Genomic DNA, 19,787 nt, shown 5'->3' with positions numbered 1-19,787 from the left:
TGTCTCCCCCTCGCTCCCTTACAACACTCCTATACACGGCCCTTCCCAGGCGCTCAACCAAGAAACTGGAACTCACAGTAGGGGTTCCTATGTTCTAAATTCTTTACAAAGAACAATTCTTCTTTTTCCCCCCTCCAGAGAAAATACAGAAACAAACTTCAAAAGAGTTTTTAAAACTTAACATTAAAGTCAATGTTAGTGAGTGGTGAGTTGAAGGTATCGGTCTTGGATTCAATTATTATTGATATCACATGGATGGGATTAACTTTGAAAAATGTCCCAATTCAGTTTTCAGTTCCTGTACAGTGAGGTGTTGACGTTGTTCTACAGATGGACCTGTGTCGGTGGTTTTCAGCAGGAGTTTGTCTAATTCAAACAAAAGAAAGACATTGTTCTCAGACATTTTTGCCCATCTACCATTCCAGTGTTTAATTGCTATATTGTAATTACTTCGCCACCATGGCCTATTTATTGCCTTAACTCACCTCATTTTCACTCACTGTACATAGACTTTGTTTTCTTTTGTTCTACTGTATTATTGACTGTATGTTTGTTTATTCCATGTGTAACTCTGTGTTGTTGTATGTGTCGAACTGCTTTGCTTTATCTTGGCCAGGTAGCAGTTGTAAATGAGAACTTGTTCTCCACTAGCCTTCCTGGTTAAATAAAATGAAATTGTGAAAGTGAAATTGAGTATGGTACGTCCCAAAGGCACCCTATGTCCTATACAGTACACTACCGTTTGACCAGAGCCCCTATGGACCATGGTCAAAAGTAGGTCTTTAAACAGGGAATAGGCGTTTTTGATGCAGATAATATAGACAAGTGCCGTGCCAATATCTTGAAACACGTAGGTGTCGTCATGGATAGAACTTGAATAAATCCCAACAAACTACAAAATGAACATTTAATTTTTTGGGATGTGCAGACATTGCTCTTTGGTTTCCACACATAAATATATTGCTACAGTGTGTTACAAATGGAAAGCATGTGACATAACTATGGGTGCATTATTGTTTTTAACAGGTTTAATGGAAGAAGAAAAAATATCAAAGAGAAGCAGAACTTATTTGCCCGAATAGCTTTTCCGTTCCAGCCTAAATATGAAAACATACTACATCTGTCATATCAAAACAAAATACAGTATATATTTCTCAAGAAAATCCGCTCTGCGTTTACATTTAAAATCAGAAGTCACGTGTGAACATTCAAATGAAACTACAGTATATGTAGTCATAGCTAGTTGCTGTGCTTTGGTTGTCCATTTTTCACATCAAAGAAAATACACAAGTAATTCAATTCTTTGGTTTATATGAAAGTAATTATGGAAGATATTCCACTAAAATATACCCCAACTCTGTCTTCATCTAGAGATTGGTTAATATTTACCATCTTTGACAAAATGTGATCCATTACACTTTATTTTTTTCCCCCCAGATAAGAATATATTCCATAAACAAACAATCCACTGATTTGTGTTGATGTTTTTCTCTTCATTTACTGGATGCGAGTCATCGTTCTGCTGGAGATACTTTTCCTGACCTTCTGGAAGAGATCATCTGAAACAAAAGATCAAAACAACATTTAACACCAGTTCAACAGTAGTTTGTTTTGTGGAATGCACCACACGAGACTGTGAGAGATCCAAGAATATTTACCATTTTTGACTCCGATTCTTGAGTCCGTCTGTGAATAAAGAATACAACAACATATAGAGATGAAGTTGGAAGTTTACATACACCATCAGCCAAATACATTTAAACTCAGTTTTTCACAATTCCTGACGTTTAATCCTAGTAGAAATTCCCTGTCTTAGGTCAGTTAGGATCATCACTTTATTTTAAGAATGTGAAATGTCAGAATAATAGTAGAGAAAATTATTTCTTTCATCACATTCCCAGTGGGTCAGAAGTTTACATACAGTCAATTAGTATTTGGTAGTATTGACTTTAAATTGTTTAACTTGGGTCCAACGTGTCAGGTAGCCTTCCACAAGCTTCCACAATAAGTTGGGTGAATTTTGTCCCATTCCTCCTGACAGAGCTGGTGCAACTGAGTCAGGTTTGTAGGCCTCCATGCTCGCACACGCCTTTTAATTTTTGCCCACATATTTTCTATAGGATTGAGGTCAGGGCTTCGTGATGGCCACTCCAATACCTTGACTTGTTGTCCTTAAGCCATTTTACCACAACTTTGAAGTATACTTGGGGTCATTGTCCATTTGGAAGACCCATTTCGACCAAGCTTTAATTTTCTGACTGATGTCTTGAGATGTTGTTTCAATATATCCACGTAATTTTTCTTCCTCAAATATGCCATCTATTTTGTGAAGTGCACCAGTCCCTCGTGCAGCAAAGCACCCCCACAACATGATGCTGCCACCCCCGTGCTTCCTGGTTGGGGTGGTGTTCTTCGGCTTGCAAGCCTCCCCCTTGTTCCTCCAAACATAACGATGGTCATTATGGCCAAACAGTTCTATTTTTGTTTCATCAGACCAGAGGACATTTCTCCAAAAGTACGATCTTTGTCCCCATGTGCAGTTGTAAACCATAGTCTGGCTTTTTTATGGGGGTTTTGGAGCAGTGGCTTCTTCCTTGCTGAGCGGCCTTTCAGGTTATGTCGATATAGGACTCGTTTTACTGTGGATATAGATACCTTTGTACCTGTTTCCTCCAGCATCTTCACAAGGACCTTTGCTGTTGTTCTGGGATTGATTTGCACTTTTCGCACCAAAGTACGTTCATCTCTAGGAAACAGAGCGTGTCTCCTTCCTGAGCGGTATGACGGCTGCATGGTCTCATGGTGTTTATACTTGAGTACTATTGTTTGTACAGATTAACGTGGTACCTTCAGGCGTTTGGAAATTGCTCCCAAGGATGAACCAGACTTGTGGAGGTCTACAATTTATTTTCAGAGGTTTTGGCTGATTTCTTTTGATTTTCCTATGATGCCAAGCAAAGAGGCACGGAGTTTGAAGGTAGGCCTTGTAATACATCCACAGGTACACCTCCAATTGACTCAAATTATGTCAATTAGCCTATCAGAATCTTCTAAAGCCCTGACACAATTTTCAGGAATGTTCCAAGCTGTTAAAAGGCACAGTCAACTTATTGTATGTAAACTTCTGACCCACTGGAATTGTGATACAGTGAAATAATCTGCTGTAAACAATTGTTCGAAAAATGACTCGTGTCATGCACAAAGTAGAAGTCCTAACCGACTTGCCAAAACTATAGTTTGTTAACAAGAAATTTGTGGAGCGGTTGAAAAATGAGTTTTAGTGATTCCAACCTAAGAGTCTATAAATGTCTTACTATCATGGAAGAAGCAGTCCTGATGGGGTCATCAGCCTGTTCCCTGTCAACCTTAGGAGCTGGAGGAGAGAGAACAAGACAGGGTTAAAATGACAATTGGAGGATAATACAGTATGCCATATACAGTAATGTGAGATGGTTTATTCAGTATTTATGGACAGTGAAGCGATTGCTCTTACACAGTGGCTTTATGATGGCTCCCACAGCATGGACAACTCCATTGGTGGCCATCAAGTCGGCTTCAACCACTGGGACCTTGTTGATGTACACGGTCTGGTTCCTCTGAAGAAGAAAAAGATAGAGGGTATATATATGTAAGGTGATACTTAATATTTTCATAACAGGGGTTCACGACAATCAAGTCATGTTGAAAGAATGTACAGTACCAGTCAAAAGTTTGGACAAACCTACTCATTCCAGTAGTTTTCTTTATTTCTTTTTACTATTTTCTACATAGTAAAGAAAATAGGGTTTTTCTTTATTTTCTACATTGGCTTGGGATGACTCGGTCCGCAGAGTGAAGGAAAAGCAGCCAACAAGTGCTCAGCATATGTGGGAACTTTTCTAAGACTGTTGGAAAAGCATTCCAGGTGAAGCTGGTTGAGAGAACGCCAAGAGTGTGCAAAGCTGTCATCAAGACAAAGGGCGGCTACTTTTAAGAATCTCAAATATGAAATAGATTTAGATTTGTTTAACACTTTTATGGTTACTACTATATGTGTTATTTCAAAGTTTGATGTCTTCACTATTATTCTACAATGTAGAAAATAGTAAAAAATAAAGAAAAACCCTGGAATGAGTCGGTGTGTCCAAACTTCTGACTGGTACTGTATATCAATACATTGTGCACAATGTAAATTATGTAAGTCATAGAAGTACACAATAAAAAAAGTAGCATTTTCTCCACTGAAAACAAAATCATAAATAGTAGACTGGTTTCATAAACTGGTAGTACATGTTATACTGGTAGTACATGTTAATACTGGTAATACATGTTAATACTGATAGTACATGTTAATACTGGTAGTACATGTTAATACTGGTAGTACATGTTAATACTGATAGTACATGTTAATACTGGTAGTACATGTTAATACTGGTAGTACATGTTAATACTGGTAGTACTGGTAGTACATGTTAATACTGATAGTACATGTTAATACTGGTAGTACTGGTAGTACATGTTAATACTGGTAGTTCATGTTAATACTGGTAGTACATGTAATACTGGTAGTACATGTTAGTACTGGTAGTTCATGTTATACTGGTAGTACATGTTAATACTGGTAGTACATGTTAATACTGGTAGTACATGTTAATACTGGTAGTTCATGTTAATACTGGTAATACATGTTAATACTGATAGTACTGGTAGTACATGTTAATACTGGTAGTATATGTTAGTACATGTTAATACTGGTAGTACATGTTAGTACTGGTAGTACTGGTAGTACATGTCAGTACAGGTAGTACATGTTAGTACTGGTAGTACATGTTAGTACTGGTAGTACATGTTAATACTGGTAGTTCATGTTAATACTGGTAATACTGGTAGTACATGTTAATACTGGTAGTATATGTTAGTACATGTTAATACTGGTAGTACATGTTAGTACTGGTAGTACTGGTAGTACATGTTAATACTGGTAGTTCATGTTAATACTGGTAGTACATGTAATACTGGTAGTACATGTTAGTACTGGTAGTTCATGTTATACTGGTAATACTGGTAGTACATGTTAATACTGGTAGTACATGTTAATACTGGTAGTACATGTTAATACTGCTAGTTCATGTTAATACTGGTAATACTGGTAGTACATGTTAATACTGGTAGTACATGTTAATACTGGTAATACTGGTAGTACACATTAATACTGGTAGTTCATGTTAATACTGGTAGTACATGTTAATACTGGTAGTTCATGTTAATACATGTTAATACTGGTAGTACATGTTAATACTGGTGGTACACATGTTAGTACTGGTAGTACATGTTAGTACTCTTATTACATGTTAATACATGTTATAGCAGTATTAACATGTACTACCAGTATATGTTAGTAGCCTTTCAGTTCAGATCATGTTAGTACTGGTAGAACTGGTGGTACACATGTTAGTACTGGTGGTACACATGTTAGTACTGGTAGAACTGGTGGTACACATGTTAGTACTGGTAGAACTGGTGGTACACATGTTAGTACTGGTAGAACTGGTGGTACACATGTTAGTACTGGTAGAACTGGTGGTACACATGTTAGTACTGGTAGAACTGGTGGTACACATGTTAGTACTGGTAGAACTGGTGGTACACATGTTAGTACTGGTAGAACTGGTGGTACACATGTTAGTACTGGTAGAACTGGTGGTACACATGTTAGTACTGGTAGAACTGGTGGTACACATGTTAGTACTGGTAGAACTGGTGGTACACATGTTAGTACTGGTAGAACACATGTTAGTAGTATCAATATCAAACATTGTGTTGCAGGATCAAATTGTTCCAGGATCGTGTGTTCCAGAATCGTGTGTTCCAGGATCAAATTGTTCCAGGATCGTGTGTTCTAGAATCGTGTGTTCCAGGATCGTGTGTTCTAGGATCGTGTGTTCTAGGATCGTGTGTTCCAGGATCATGTGTTCCAGGATCGTGTGTTCCAGGATCATGTGTTCTAGGATCATGTGTTCCGGGATTGTGTGTTCTAGGATCGCGTGTTCCAGGATCAAACAGTCATGAGGGCCTACTGTACCATGTTCAGCTCCAGCTTGTCTCCCTGCAGAGGCTTCAGTCTGGTATGGGAGCCCACTCCTCCACTGACCAGAATCTCCTTAGCCATGTGGTACTTCAAAACACTGGCCAGCTCCTGGGGGTTGCCTAGACAATAAGCTGATATTTGAACACCTACCAGATCATGTTGTATCTCTATGGTCTAGACGTTTACAAACAGAGGAAACTGAGGAACACTGCTGAGGAATGAATGCTTAAAAAGTGAAAAGGAATTGGTTGTGCAACATGGAACTGATGAGTTAAGGTACTTCGCATAACTTTAGCATTACAGCTACATTCTCAGGTCATTCAACATGAAGTCATTGAACATGATGCCATTGAACATGAAGTCATTGAACATGAAGTCATTGAACATGAAGTCATTGAACATGATGTCATTCAACATGATGTCATTCAACATGATGTCATTCAACATGATGTCATTCAACATGATGTCATTCAACATGTCATTCAACATGAAGTCATTCAACATGAAGTCATTCAACATGTCATTGCACATGAAGTCATTCAACATGATGTCATTCAACATGAAGCCATTGAACATGAAGTCATTCAACATGATGTCATTCAACATGAAGTCATTCAACATGAAGTCATTCAACATGATGTCATTCAACATGTCATTGCACATGAAGTCATTCAACATGAAGTCATTCAACATGTCATTGAACATGAAGTCATTCAACATGTCATTGAACATGAAGTCATTCAACATGAAGTCATTCAACATGATGTCATTCAACATGATGTCATTCAACATGATTCTATTTGTCTAAACGTGTCCTGCTCATCTAAACAGTTGTTGTTGCAAAACAGTTACTCAATCATTAACAAACAGCAGTGTTTATTCTTTACACATTATTTTATATACCCAAAAAGAGTAATTGTAGCTGCAGTATACTGTAGGTAGGTCATACTGTAACTGAACAACTGGCTCCAGTTAACCACAGCTGTTTGGCATTCATACATGTGCTAGCTTCCAAGATGCATTCTACCATGTCATCATTTCCTGAGTGTAGATAGGTTATTAGGTTCATTCAAACAGTACTGTCTGTCTGCCGAACATAGTTTCACTGTGGGACAAATCAGATTGTCCTTAGGTATCATTGATTTTTCTTTGCTGGAAAAGTACAGTGTTTTGCAAAGCCAGTCATGTGAAACCTGTTCACAGTTTGGTTGTTTGTAAGGCAGGATGCCAGTCACCCAAATACACTACATAAATGATATACACTACACTACACATGACATACACTACACATGACATACACTATACTACACATGACATACACTACACTACACATGACATACACTACACTACACTACACATGACATACACTACTCATGACATACACTACACATGACATACACTACATAAATTATATACACTACACATATGACATACACTACACATATGACATACACTACATATGACATACACTACACATATGACATACACTACATATGACATTCACTACATATGACATACACTACATACATTATATACACTATACATATGACATACACTACATATGACATAAATTATATACACTACATATATGACACACTACATACACAACATACATGTGATAGAGCACATATGGCGGAGAGGTATCTGTTATAATTATCCTAGTCTTACATTACCAGACCTCAACCCTGTATTCTCGTTTGAGACTGGCTTTGTTCTAGAAAAACTAGAATGTCTGGAGCCAGGGCTGTCCTTACCCATGAGTTTGTTAAGGTCAGCCTTTGGCAAGGCGCTGAAGGCATCGTTGGTGGGAGCGAACACGGTATGGGGACCGGCCTGGTTCATCAGCTCTGTCAAGCCAGCCGTCTGGATGGCACCGACCAACAGACTGGAAAAAAGAAGGGAACACACACTTAGAAAGACCACCCTCAGAGCAACAGAGAAGACTTGACAACTGACTGATTTCCAACACACACAGTTTGCTAAAAAAAAAAACATCTTCAGAGGAAGAAAGAGTATCGGGAAAGTTTTTACCACATCGAAGAGCTGTGGTTTCTGATGTGCCAAATATACCAAACATGTATCAGTTGAATCATGGCAGAACAGAACAGATCAATGGTAGTAAAAACACACAGAGTAAACGGAAAAGAACCAGGACTCTGAACGTGGGTGGAAATGAAGCAGCATATTGCCTTTTGAGCTTTTCAGTTCTGGAAAAACCATTAAGACGCTTGGAGGTCTATAGCTACAGAAGAAGAACACACGCTGTGCTACGTAGGCAGAAGCTACACTGTTAAAATGAAGTGTATTGTAACACCAAAACCAGTGGCAACTGAGCTGCCACCAACTTGAAGGAGACAAAAACCTTCACTTTGCTGCAGTATTGAAACACATCATCCTGAGATGTTCTGAAACATAACAAGGTGTGTCCTAACACATCATCCTGAGATGTTCTGAAACATGACAAGGTGTGTCGTAACACATCATCCTGAGATGTTCTGAAACATAACAAGGTGTGTCCTAACACATCATCCTGAGATGTTCTGAAACATGACAAGGTGTGTCGTAACACATCATCCTGAGATGTTCTGAAACATGACGAGGTGTGTCGTAACACATCATCCTGAGATGTTCTGAAACATGACAAGGTGTGTCGTAACACATCATCCTGAGATGTTCTGAAACATGACACGGTGTGTCGTAACACATCATCCTGAGATGATCTGAAACATGACAAGGTGTGTCCTAACACATCATCCTGAGATGTTCTGAAACATGACAAGGTGTGTCATAACACATCATCCTGAGATGTTCTGAAACATGACAAGGTGTGTCGTAACACATCATCCTGAGATGTTCTGAAACATGACAAGGTGTGTTCTAACACATCATCCTGAGATGTTCTGAAACATGACAAGGTGTGTCGTAACACATCATCCTGAGATGTTCTGAAACATGACGAGGTGTGTCGTAACACATCATCCTGAGATGTTCTGAAACATGACGAGGTGTGTCGTAACACATCATCCTGAGATGTTCTGAAACATGACAAGGTGTGTCGTAACACATCATCCAGAGATGTTCTGAAACATGACAAGGTGTGTCGTAACACATCATCCTGAGATGTTCTGAAACATGACACGGTGTGTCGTAACACATCATCCTGAGATGATCTGAAACATGACAAGGTGTGTCCTAACACATCATCCTGAGATGTTCTGAAACATGACACGGTATGTCGTAACACATCATCCTGAGATGTTCTGAAACATGACAAGGTGTGTCGTAACACATCATCCTGAGATGTTCTGAAACATGACAAGGTGTGTCGTAACACATCATCCTGAGATGTTCTGAAACATGACAAGGTGTGTTCTAACACATCATCCTGAGATGTTCTGAAACATGACAAGGTGTGTCGTAACACATCATCCTGAGATGTTCTGAAACATGACAAGGTGTGTCGTAACACATCATCCTGAGATGATCTGAAACATGACAAGGTGTGTCGTAACACATCATCCTGAGATGTTCTGAAACATGACAAGGTGTGTCGTAACACATCATCCTGAGATGTTCTGAAACATGACAAGGTGTGTCGTAACACATCATCCTGAGATGTTCTGAAACATGACAAGGTGTGCCGTAACACAACTTAATCAAGAGTTGTGTAACACCTTGCCAGGGACTAGGAGCACTAACCAAAAAAAGATTGAAAACACTATTATGGTGTTTCGTGTCCTGTTCAGCGCAGAATTAGATACCGTCTCTTTTGGTGTAGTTTCCTCTCTCTAAAGCTTATAAACCCCATTATGATGTTTTGAATCCTGTCTAGTGCAGAATTAAATCCCCACGTCTGGTGTCTTAATGGTAACATTGTTTTATGCATTTGATCATTTGCCATTTTATACCGGTTTGGCAGGCACTGTGTTTAAACCACCGGCACTAACTGGATGTAGAACTGCAAGACATGAGGATTCTGTACTTGCCTCTTCCACTGACAATCATGAATGTCGGAATGGGTGCTGTGCTCATTGAACGTCAATTTGTCTTGACGGTTCCTGATATGCGTTCATCACGATCCATTACACCTCGTGGCACAACAAGCTTAATACTCATTTAGAAATATACTTTTCTTTCTTCAAAACATTCATACCACATTGTGTCTTTTAAAAAAAAAGAAACCACAATCCTCTAAAAACAGAATCACGTGGCAAGATAAGGAAATGCAATGTGGTTTAAACAAAAGATTTCCAATGAGTTCAATCTTGTTGGTTATACTCATGAAAGATAATTATGTTTTTAACAACATATTCAGTTTGATTCTTTTTTTACATTATTTTTGGTAACTTGAAATGAATAAATAATTGAAACGACTAGCATACATTTAAATAAAAAGAAGACAGTTATGAAATGAAAAAGGGGACACAGATAAGATGGGAGAAACAGACTGAAGGGTTGGAAACAGACTGAAGGGTTGGAACAGGTGATTACAGGTAGATGGGAGAAACAGACTGAAGGGTTGGAACAGGTGATTACAGGTAGATGGGAGAAACAGACTGAAGGGTTGGAACAGGTGATACAGGTAGATGGGAGAAACAGACTGAAGGGTTGGAACAGGTGATACAGGTAGATGGGAGAAACAGACTGAAGGGTTGGAACAGGTGATACAGGTAGATGGGAGAAACAGACTGAAGGGTTGGAACAGGTGATACAGGTAGATGGGAGAAACAGACTGAAGGGTTGGAACAGGTGATTACAGGTAGATGGGAGAAACAGACTGAAGGGTTGGAACAGGTGATTACAGATAGCTGGGAGAAACAGACTGAAGGGTTGGAACAGGTGATTACAGGTAGATGGGAGAAACAGACTGAAGGGTTGGAACAGGTGATTACAGGTAGATGGGAGAAACAGACTGAAGGGTTGGAACAGGTGATTACAGGTAGATGGGAGAAACAGACTGAAGGGTTGGAGAGGGGAATTTAACTTCGGTCTTCGGTTGGGAGAGGGATGATGTCTCTCATCCGGGGGCGTTACCTCTAGACAACGGGTTTAGCACAATTTTCATTCATTTTTTATTAAGTATATGTTTTTGTGTGTGTGTGTTAATTCCAATTAACCCAAGAATAATTTTTAATAGTGTGGCTGTGTGAGTGAGTGGGTAAAAATCAGTACCACTGTAATGCCCCTCCTGTTTCTAATCTGTCTAAATAAAGCATTGAGCGGGGCGGCAGCGTAGCCTAGTGGTTAGAGCGTCGGACTAGTAACCGGAAGGTTGCGAGTTCAATCCCCCGAGCTGACAAGGTACAAATCTGTCGTTCTGCCCCTGAACAGGCAGTTAACCCACTGTTCCCAGGCCGTCATTGAAAATAAGAATGTGTTCTTAACTGACTTGCCTGGTTAAATAAAGGTAAAAAAAAATAATAAAAAAATTGAAAGGTGGAAAAAAGGTGGAAAAAAAGGTGGAAAAAACGATTCTCCATAGGCCTCCTCCATCAATCAATATTTAGACTATTAAACCCTTTGCATTTCTAAACTGATTGTATGAGAACTTCACGTGTTTTGACGTTGCCTTTTACATTCACTGAAACCCCCAAAAGTGTTTCACAACTCTTAAAATTATCTATATTCAGGTTGAAGAACCACTTTGGATGTTTCAGAGTACTTCTGTTTTAAAATCTATGATGTGTATCATACCATTTACATTGGGTTTACATTCAAACACCCTCCAAACACCAGATTTCAGTTTAGGTGTACTACTTGTCACGTTTTCATTACACAACCATGGTGTTTTAAGACTTTTTATTTTTACACTGTACCCTCTTTTGTGCATATGCTACATCTACATACGTCTGTTCTTGTTCTTCTGAAATTGAATCATGTTGCCTCAAGATATTATTAAAGAAAACCTTGGTAAGCCTTTCCATTGAATCATTCACTGATTCATTGACTCTCACCTGAATTGGTCATCAGCCTTCAGGACATCCATGATGGTGCCCATTGGGGGAGTCAGGACCTTGTCGACTGTGAACATGCTGCCAAAACGTCCGGTCTTGTCATGGGCAGCGATACAGGAGTTCTCTATGCACAGGCTCTGTTATTGAGAGAGATAGAGAGAGAGTGTGAGTGAGTGAGTGAGTGAGTGAGAGGTTGGAGTAATGTTTGCTCTACCCTCACCATGATTGCATCCCAAATGGCATCCCAAATGGCATCCCAAATGGCATCCCATTACCTCAATCAATCAAATATATTTATAAAGCCCTTTTTACATCAGCCGATGTCACAAAGTGCTGTACAGAAACCCAGCCTAAAACCCCAAACAGCAAGCAATGCAGGTGTAGAAGCACGGTGGCTAGGAAAAACTCTCTAGAAAGGTCAGAACCTAGGAAGGAACCAGGCTATGAGGGGTGGCCAGTCCTCTTCTGGCTGTGCCGGGTGGAGATTATAACAGAGCATGGCCAAGATGTTCAAATGTTCATAGATGACCAGCATGGTCGAATAATAATAATAATCACAGTTGTTGTACAGGGTGCAACAGGTCAGCACCTCAGGAGTAAATTAATTCTCTCTCTCTATCTCTCTCTCTCTCATAACTATTCTACAGTATGAGGATGTGTAGAGGGACTCTCTCGTGTCATTGGCTCAACATCTGTTTTAGAGGTTATAACTTCACGTAACTTCACGCCTTCTTCCCTGACTCATTTGGAGAATTGACCAGCCAGAAACTGTTCATTGTTAATATGAAAACAGCACAATCACGCTTTGTATAATTTGGTATAGTGTATTTTGGGTAATCTATGTAATGAGTTAGCCCTTAGGAAGAGAGTAATCTACATAACAAGTTTACCCTCTTCCTAAAGGTTAAAGGTTATCTACACAATGAGTTAACCTTTAGGAAGAGAGTCATCTACATAATGAGTTAACCTTTAGGAAGAGAGTAATCTACATAATGAGTTAACCTTTAACCTTTAGGAAGAGAGTAATCTACATAATGAGTTAACCTTTAACCTTTAGGAAGAGAGTCATCTACATAATGAGTTAACCTTGAACCTTTAGGAAGAGAGTCATCTACATAATGAGTTAACCTTTAGGAAGAGAGTAATCTACATAATGAGTTAACCTTTAGGAAGAGAGTAATCTACATAATGAGTTAACCTTTAACCTTTAGGAAGAGTATTGTCTTCTCTTAATTCAGCTCAACCTGAGTCTTTTGCATCATGGGATGCCCGCTGTAGGTCCTCCAGAGGGATTTGATCTGTGGTACTTACGTTACGGTAGACCAACACTCTGAGTTTGATTCCTCCCAGAGTCTCTAGCTCTTGTCTGTGGTACAGTACACCGGAAGACAGTTGCTCCTTCAGGATGTGGTTCTTCAACAGCTTCTTCAGCTCACCAGTCATCGTCACACCCTCTGTTAACAATAGATACAGAAGTTATCAGATTTATGAAATGGCTCAAGAATCATGGCTAAAGTCACTCCTGTTTGTTAGCATAGAGAGAAGGAGACAGAGAGAGCGAGAGAGAGAGAGAGAGAGAGAGAGGGAGAGAGAGATGGAGATGGGGGGAGAAAAAGATGGAGGGAGCGCCATCGATCAATGATACCTTTGAAAGCTTCATTCTGAGGGGTCAGGATGGTCAGAGCCTCTGAGCCAGAAAGGTGGGAGCCTAGACCAGCATCAACAAACAGCTTGGTCGCTGTGGTAACGGCGGATCCCTGGGCCAGCTCCAACAAGGTTTTAGCTTAAAAAGAGATCAGTACATAAATGAACATTTCTCATTGAACAGAGATGGAGAAGACTCTTCATTAAGTAGCCTTGAGGTCTTGTCTCAACATGAACCATTGAGTTGAATCTACTTTATATTCGCTGCAGTAGCATTCCATACAGACACACGTAGACTAAGACTCTCAACTCCTATGGCAGTCGGAGACCTTCCAGACTAAACTCTCAACTCCTATGGCAATCAAGGACCTTCCAGACTAGACTCTCAACTCCTATGGCAGTCGGAGACCTTCCAGACTAAACTCTCAACTCCTATGGCAGTCAGAGACCTTCTCAGACTAGACTCTCAACTCCTATGGCAGTTAGAGACCTTATCAGACTCTCAACTCCTATGGCAGTCAGAGACCTTCTCAGATTAGACTCTCAACTCCTATGGCAATCAGAGACCTTCTCAGACTAGACTCTCAACTCCTATGGCAATCAAGGACCTTCCAGACTAGACTCTCAACTCCTATGGCAATCAAGGACCTTCCAGACTAGACTCTCAACTCCTATAGCAATCAAGGACCTTCCAGACTAGACTCTCAACTCCTATGGCAATCAGAGACCTTCCAGACTCTCAACTCCTATGGCAGTCAGAGACCTTCCAGACTAGACTCTCAACTCCTATGGCAATCAAGGACCTTCCAGACTAAGACTCTCAACTCCTATGGCAATCAAGGACCTTCCAGACTAGACTCTCAACTCCTATGGCAATCAAGGACCTTCCAGACTAGACTCTCAACTCCTATGGCAATCAGAGACCTTCTCAGACTCTCAACTCCTATGGCAATCAGAGACCTTCCAGACTCTCAACTCCTATGGCAGTCGGAGACCTTCCAGACTAAACTCTCAACTCCTATGGCAGTCAGAGACCTTGTCAGACTAGACTCTCAACTCCTATGGCAGTTAGAGACCTTCTCAGACTCTCAACTCCTATGGCAGTCAGAGACCTTCTCAGACTAAATCACCCTTACTAATAATCTCCTAAAAGAAGGCAGAAGTCCAATAATTATATATATATATATAATATCCTTATATATATATATAATAGCCTTATATTTGGGCATTGACGCAACAACTCTCAACAACTCTCAACTTAAGGATCTGACTCTGATTTGAATACCCGAGTCTGGGATGAGGAGCTCGTTGATGTAGTGGACGACTCCGTTGGTCCCCAGCTGGTCTTTCTTCTGGATGATGGCCTTCCCGTTGAGGGTCATGTCACTCCCATCACAGCCCACCTCTAGAACGGTCCCCTGTAGGGTCTCCAGGGGAGTACCAGATGTGATGGACTCTGCACACTGCATGTTCTTCAGGATGTGGTAGTTCAGCAGGTCTGGATGGAGAGTACAGACACAAGTAGAACTTAGTTCACGTTAATAAGTCATTGGGTTCCCATCTTCGATATCTATCTCCCTGTTCTATATCCAATATCTATCTCCCTGTTCTATATCCAATATCTATCTCCCTGTTCTATATCCAATATCTATCTCCCTGTTCTATATCCAATATCTATCTCCCTGTTCTATATCCAATATCTATCTCCCTGTTCTATATCCAATATCTATCTCCCTGTTCTATATCCAATATCTATCTCCCTGTTCTATATCCAATATCTATCTCCCTGTTCTATATCCAATATCTATCTCCCTGTTCTATATCCAATATCTATCTTCCTGTTCTATATCCAACTGTCCTGAGATTCACCTCTCAGAGCCACGGGGTCTCCTAGGATCCTCTTGAGCATTTCAGGGGGGATCTTCTCGAAGGCTTCGTTGGTTGGAGCGAACACCGTGTAGTGACCATCGCTCTCCAGCATTTGGGTCAGACCAGCAGCAGCAACAGCAGTCTAAAAAACATAGAATCACAAACTGAATCACAAACTGAATCAACACCGAATCAACACTGAATCATATCATATGTTCAACATGTATAAAATGGTAAGCGAGTTCTGTATGATATACTCTTCTGTGAATGAATTAATGAATGAATGGATGAATGAATGGATGAATGGATGGATGAATGGATGAATGGGTGGATGAATGAAGTGACAAACTGCTAAAGTCGTTTACTTACACGAAGAGTCTCCAGATCATCATCGGTGTCGATGAAAGTGTGCACGTTGTTGGTAACCGCGGTGATGACTCTGTCCACGACGTGCACGATCCCGTTGGTCGCATGCTGGTCTGTTTTCACCAGACGAGCACAGTTCACTGTTACAATCTGCAATGACAAGAGAACATTTTGTGATCTTTTGTTCAGTCGGCTTTTCGATCGATGGTCTACGTGACCATTTGAAAGATTACCAAAACAACATATCCGTTCATGTCTCTTTTGTTGTTGAGCTGTCTCTCTAGAGGCTCCAACTTGCTTGGTCATATTGCACAAATAGATCTGGGACCAGGCCAAGTCACAACATCATATACCTACCTTCAATCACAGGAGGCTGGTGAGAGCAGGGTGGCTCATAATAATGACTGAAATGAAGTGAATGGAATGCTATCAAACAGATAGAAACCCCTGTGTTTGATCTGTCGATGCCATTCTTCTACCATTCAATACCATGCAATTCCAGTCATTACTATGAATCCGTCCTCCCCAAATGAAGGTGCTACCAGCCACCGGTGCTTCCAACAAATTGCAACATTAACATTGGACAGATGCTACTCACTCCGTTGGGGTAGTGGTGGATGTGAACGTTGAAGTCTTGGTACATGGAGGGGAAGGCAGATCCGTGCTTCAGATCCTCAGAGGTCAAACGACGGTTCACCATGTGGTAGTGGAGCGCGTTGAGCAGCTCAATATTCACGTTGCTCACCAGAGCATCCAGGATTTCCTACATAAAAACCAGAGTCATATTTTCATCAGATTAACAAATCAGTCACAAGCTAACAAGATATAGTGAACAAAAATATATGAACAAAACATGTAAAATGTTGGTCCCATGTTTCATGAGCCGGAATAAAAGATCCCAGAAATGTTCTGTACACACAAAATGTTTATTTCTCTCAAATGTTGTCCACAAATTTGTTTACATCCCTGTTAGTGAGCATTTCTCCTTTGCCAAGATAATACATTCACCTGACAGGTGTGGCATATCAAGAAGCTGATTAAACAGCATGATCATTACACAGGGGACAATAACAGGCCACTCTAAAATGTGCAGTTTTGTCACAGAACACAATGCCACAGACGTCTCAAGTTTTGAGGGAGAGTGCAATTGGTATGCTGAATGCAGGAATGTCCTCCAGAGCTGTTGCCAGATAATTTAATGTTAATTTCTCTACCATAAGCCTCCTCCAATGTTGTTTTAGAGAATTTGGCCTCAACAGCAGACCACGTGTATTGTGTCGTGTGGATGAGCGGTTTTCTGATATCAACGTTGTGAACTGAGTGGCCCATGGTGGCGGTGGGGTGGTATGGGCAGGCATAAGCTATGGACAACGAACACAATTGAAGTTTATCGATGGCAATTTGGATGCGCAGAGATACCGTGATGAGATCCTGAGGCCCATTGTTGTGCCATTTATCCGCCGCCATCACCTCATGTTTCAGCATGATAATGCACAGCCCCGTGTCGCAAGGATCTGTACAAATTTCCTGGAAGCTGAACATGTCCCAGTTCTTCCATGGCCTGCATACTCACGAGACATGGTCACCCACTGAGCATGTTTGGGATGCTCTGGATCGACGTGTATGACAGAATGTTCCAGTTCCTGCCAATATCCAGCAACTTCGCACAGCCATTGAAGAGGAGTGGGACAACATTCCACAGGCCACAATCAACAGCCTGATCAACTCTACACGAAGGAGACGTCGCGCTGCATGAGTCAAATGGTGGTCACACCAGATACTGACTGGTTTTCTGACCCACGCCCCTACTTTATTTTTATTTTTTAAGGTATCCATGACCAACAGATGCATATCTGTATTCTCAGTCAAGTGAAATCCATAGTCTAGGGCCTAATGAATTTATTTCAATTGACAAATTTCCTTATATGAACTTTTGTTGCATGTAGCGTTTATATTTGGTTCAGTATACACAGTGCATTTGGTTCAGTATACACAGTGCATTTGGTTCAGTATACACAGTGCATTTGGTTCAGTATACACAGTGCATTTGGTTCAGTATACACAGTGCATTTGGTTCAGTATACACAGTGCATTTGGTTCAGTATACACAGTGCATTTGGTTCAGTATACACAGTGCATTTGGTTCAGTATACACAGTGCATTTGGTTCAGTATACACAGTGCATTTGGTTCAGTATACACAGTGTATTTGGTTCAGTATACACAGTGTATTTGGTTCAGTATACACAGTGCATTTGGTTCAGTATACACAGTGCATTTGGTTCAGTATACACAGTGCATTTGGTTCAGTATACACAGTGCATTTGGTTCAGTATACACAGTGCATTTGGTTCAGTATACACAGTGCATTTGGTTCAGTATACACAGTGCATTTGGTTCAGTATACACAGTGCATTTGGTTCAGTATACACAGTGCATTTGGTTCAGTATACACAGTGCATTTGGTTCAGTATACACAGTGCATTTGGTAAGTATTTAGACACCTTGATTTTTTCCAAATTTTGTTACATTACAGCCGTATTCTAAAATGGAGTAAAACATTTTTCCCCTCTCATCAATCTACACAATAATGACAAAGTAAAAACAGGTTTTTAGATGTTTTTGCAAATGTATAAAAAATAAAAAACTGAAATATCACATTTACATCAGTATTCAGGCACTATCCTCAGTATTTTGTTGAAGCGCCTTTGGCAGCGATTACAGCCTCGAGTCTTCTTGGGTATGAATGACGCTACAGCTATTTTCAGGTCTTACCAGATATATTCGATCGGGTTCAATTCCGGGCTCTGGATGGGCCACTAAAGGACATTCAAAGATTTATCCCGAAGTCACTCCTGCGTTGTCTTGGCTTTGTGCTTAGGGTCGTTGTCCTGTTGGAAGGTGAACCTTCGCCCCAGTCTGAGCCCTGAGTGCTCTGGAGCAAGAATTCATCAAGGATCTCTGTATTTTGCTCTGTTCGTCTATCTCTTGATCCTGACTAGTCTCCCAGTCCCTGCTGCTGAAAATTATCGACACAGCATGATGCTGCCACCACCATGCTTCACCGTAGGGATGGTGCCAGGTTTCCTCCAGACGTGACGCTTAGCATTCAGGCCAAAGAGTTCAATCTTGGTTACATTAGACCAGAGAATCTTGTTTCTCATGGTATGAAAGTCCTTTAGGTGCCTTTTGGCAAACTCCAAGCGAGTTGTCATGTGCCTTTTACTGAGGAGTGGCTTCTGTCTGGCCACTCTACCATAAAAGATCTGATTGGTAGAGTGCTGCAGAGATGGTTGTCCTTCTGGAAGGTTCTCCCATCTCCACAGAGGAACTCTGGAATTCTGTCAGAGTGACCATCGGGTTCTTGGTCACCTCCCTGACCAAGTCCCATCTCTCCCGATTGCTCAGTTTGGTCGGGCGGCCAACTCTAGGAAGAGTCTTGGTGGTTCCAAACTTGTTCCATTTAAGAATGATGGAGGCAACTGTGTTCTTGGAGACCTTCAATGCTGCAGAAACATTTTGGTACCCTTCCCCAGATCTGTGCTTCAACACAATGCTGTCTCGGAGCTCAATGGACAATTCCTTCGACCTCATGGCTTGTTTTTTGCTCTGACATGCACTGTCAAATGTGGGACCTTATATAGACAGGTGTGTGCCTTTCCAAATCATGTCCAATCAATTTGAATTTACCACAGGTGGACTCCAATCAAGTTGTAGAAACATCTCAAGGATGATCAATGGAAACAGGAGGCATCTGAGCTCAATTTTGAGTCTCATAGCAAAGGGTCTGAATACTTATGTAAATAACGTATTTCTGTTTTATATTATTGATACATTTGCAAAACATTTAAAAAAAACGTTTCGCTTTGTCATAACGGGGTATTGTGT

General features: G+C 40.6%; 1 protein-coding gene across 1 annotated transcript in view; it reads right to left on the bottom strand.

Annotated features, from left to right (window-relative positions):
- Window positions 1-893: 893 nt before the first annotated feature.
- The window catches only part of LOC109865028 (transforming growth factor-beta-induced protein ig-h3-like), a 30,476-nt gene continuing 11,582 nt past the window's right edge, over window positions 894-19,787 (bottom strand). The window contains exons 5-17 of the mRNA XM_031797753.1: window positions 16,499-16,663; window positions 15,904-16,050; window positions 15,535-15,676; window positions 14,951-15,163; window positions 13,667-13,804; window positions 13,333-13,475; window positions 12,022-12,158; window positions 7,822-7,952; window positions 6,062-6,186; window positions 3,494-3,596; window positions 3,315-3,373; window positions 1,659-1,686; window positions 894-1,559 (exon numbers count right to left, since the gene is read on the bottom strand). Of these exons, the coding sequence (XP_031653613.1) occupies window positions 1,498-1,559; window positions 1,659-1,686; window positions 3,315-3,373; window positions 3,494-3,596; window positions 6,062-6,186; window positions 7,822-7,952; window positions 12,022-12,158; window positions 13,333-13,475; window positions 13,667-13,804; window positions 14,951-15,163; window positions 15,535-15,676; window positions 15,904-16,050; window positions 16,499-16,663 (1,593 nt within the window). The 3' untranslated portion in view covers window positions 894-1,497. The remainder of the gene's footprint in view (window positions 1,560-1,658; window positions 1,687-3,314; window positions 3,374-3,493; window positions 3,597-6,061; window positions 6,187-7,821; window positions 7,953-12,021; window positions 12,159-13,332; window positions 13,476-13,666; window positions 13,805-14,950; window positions 15,164-15,534; window positions 15,677-15,903; window positions 16,051-16,498; window positions 16,664-19,787) is intronic.

Source organism: Oncorhynchus kisutch, linkage group LG19 (genome assembly GCF_002021735.2).
Source record: "Oncorhynchus kisutch isolate 150728-3 linkage group LG19, Okis_V2, whole genome shotgun sequence".
NCBI lineage: Eukaryota > Metazoa > Chordata > Actinopteri > Salmoniformes > Salmonidae > Oncorhynchus > Oncorhynchus kisutch.
This window is presented reverse-complemented; position numbering and strand designations above follow the sequence as displayed.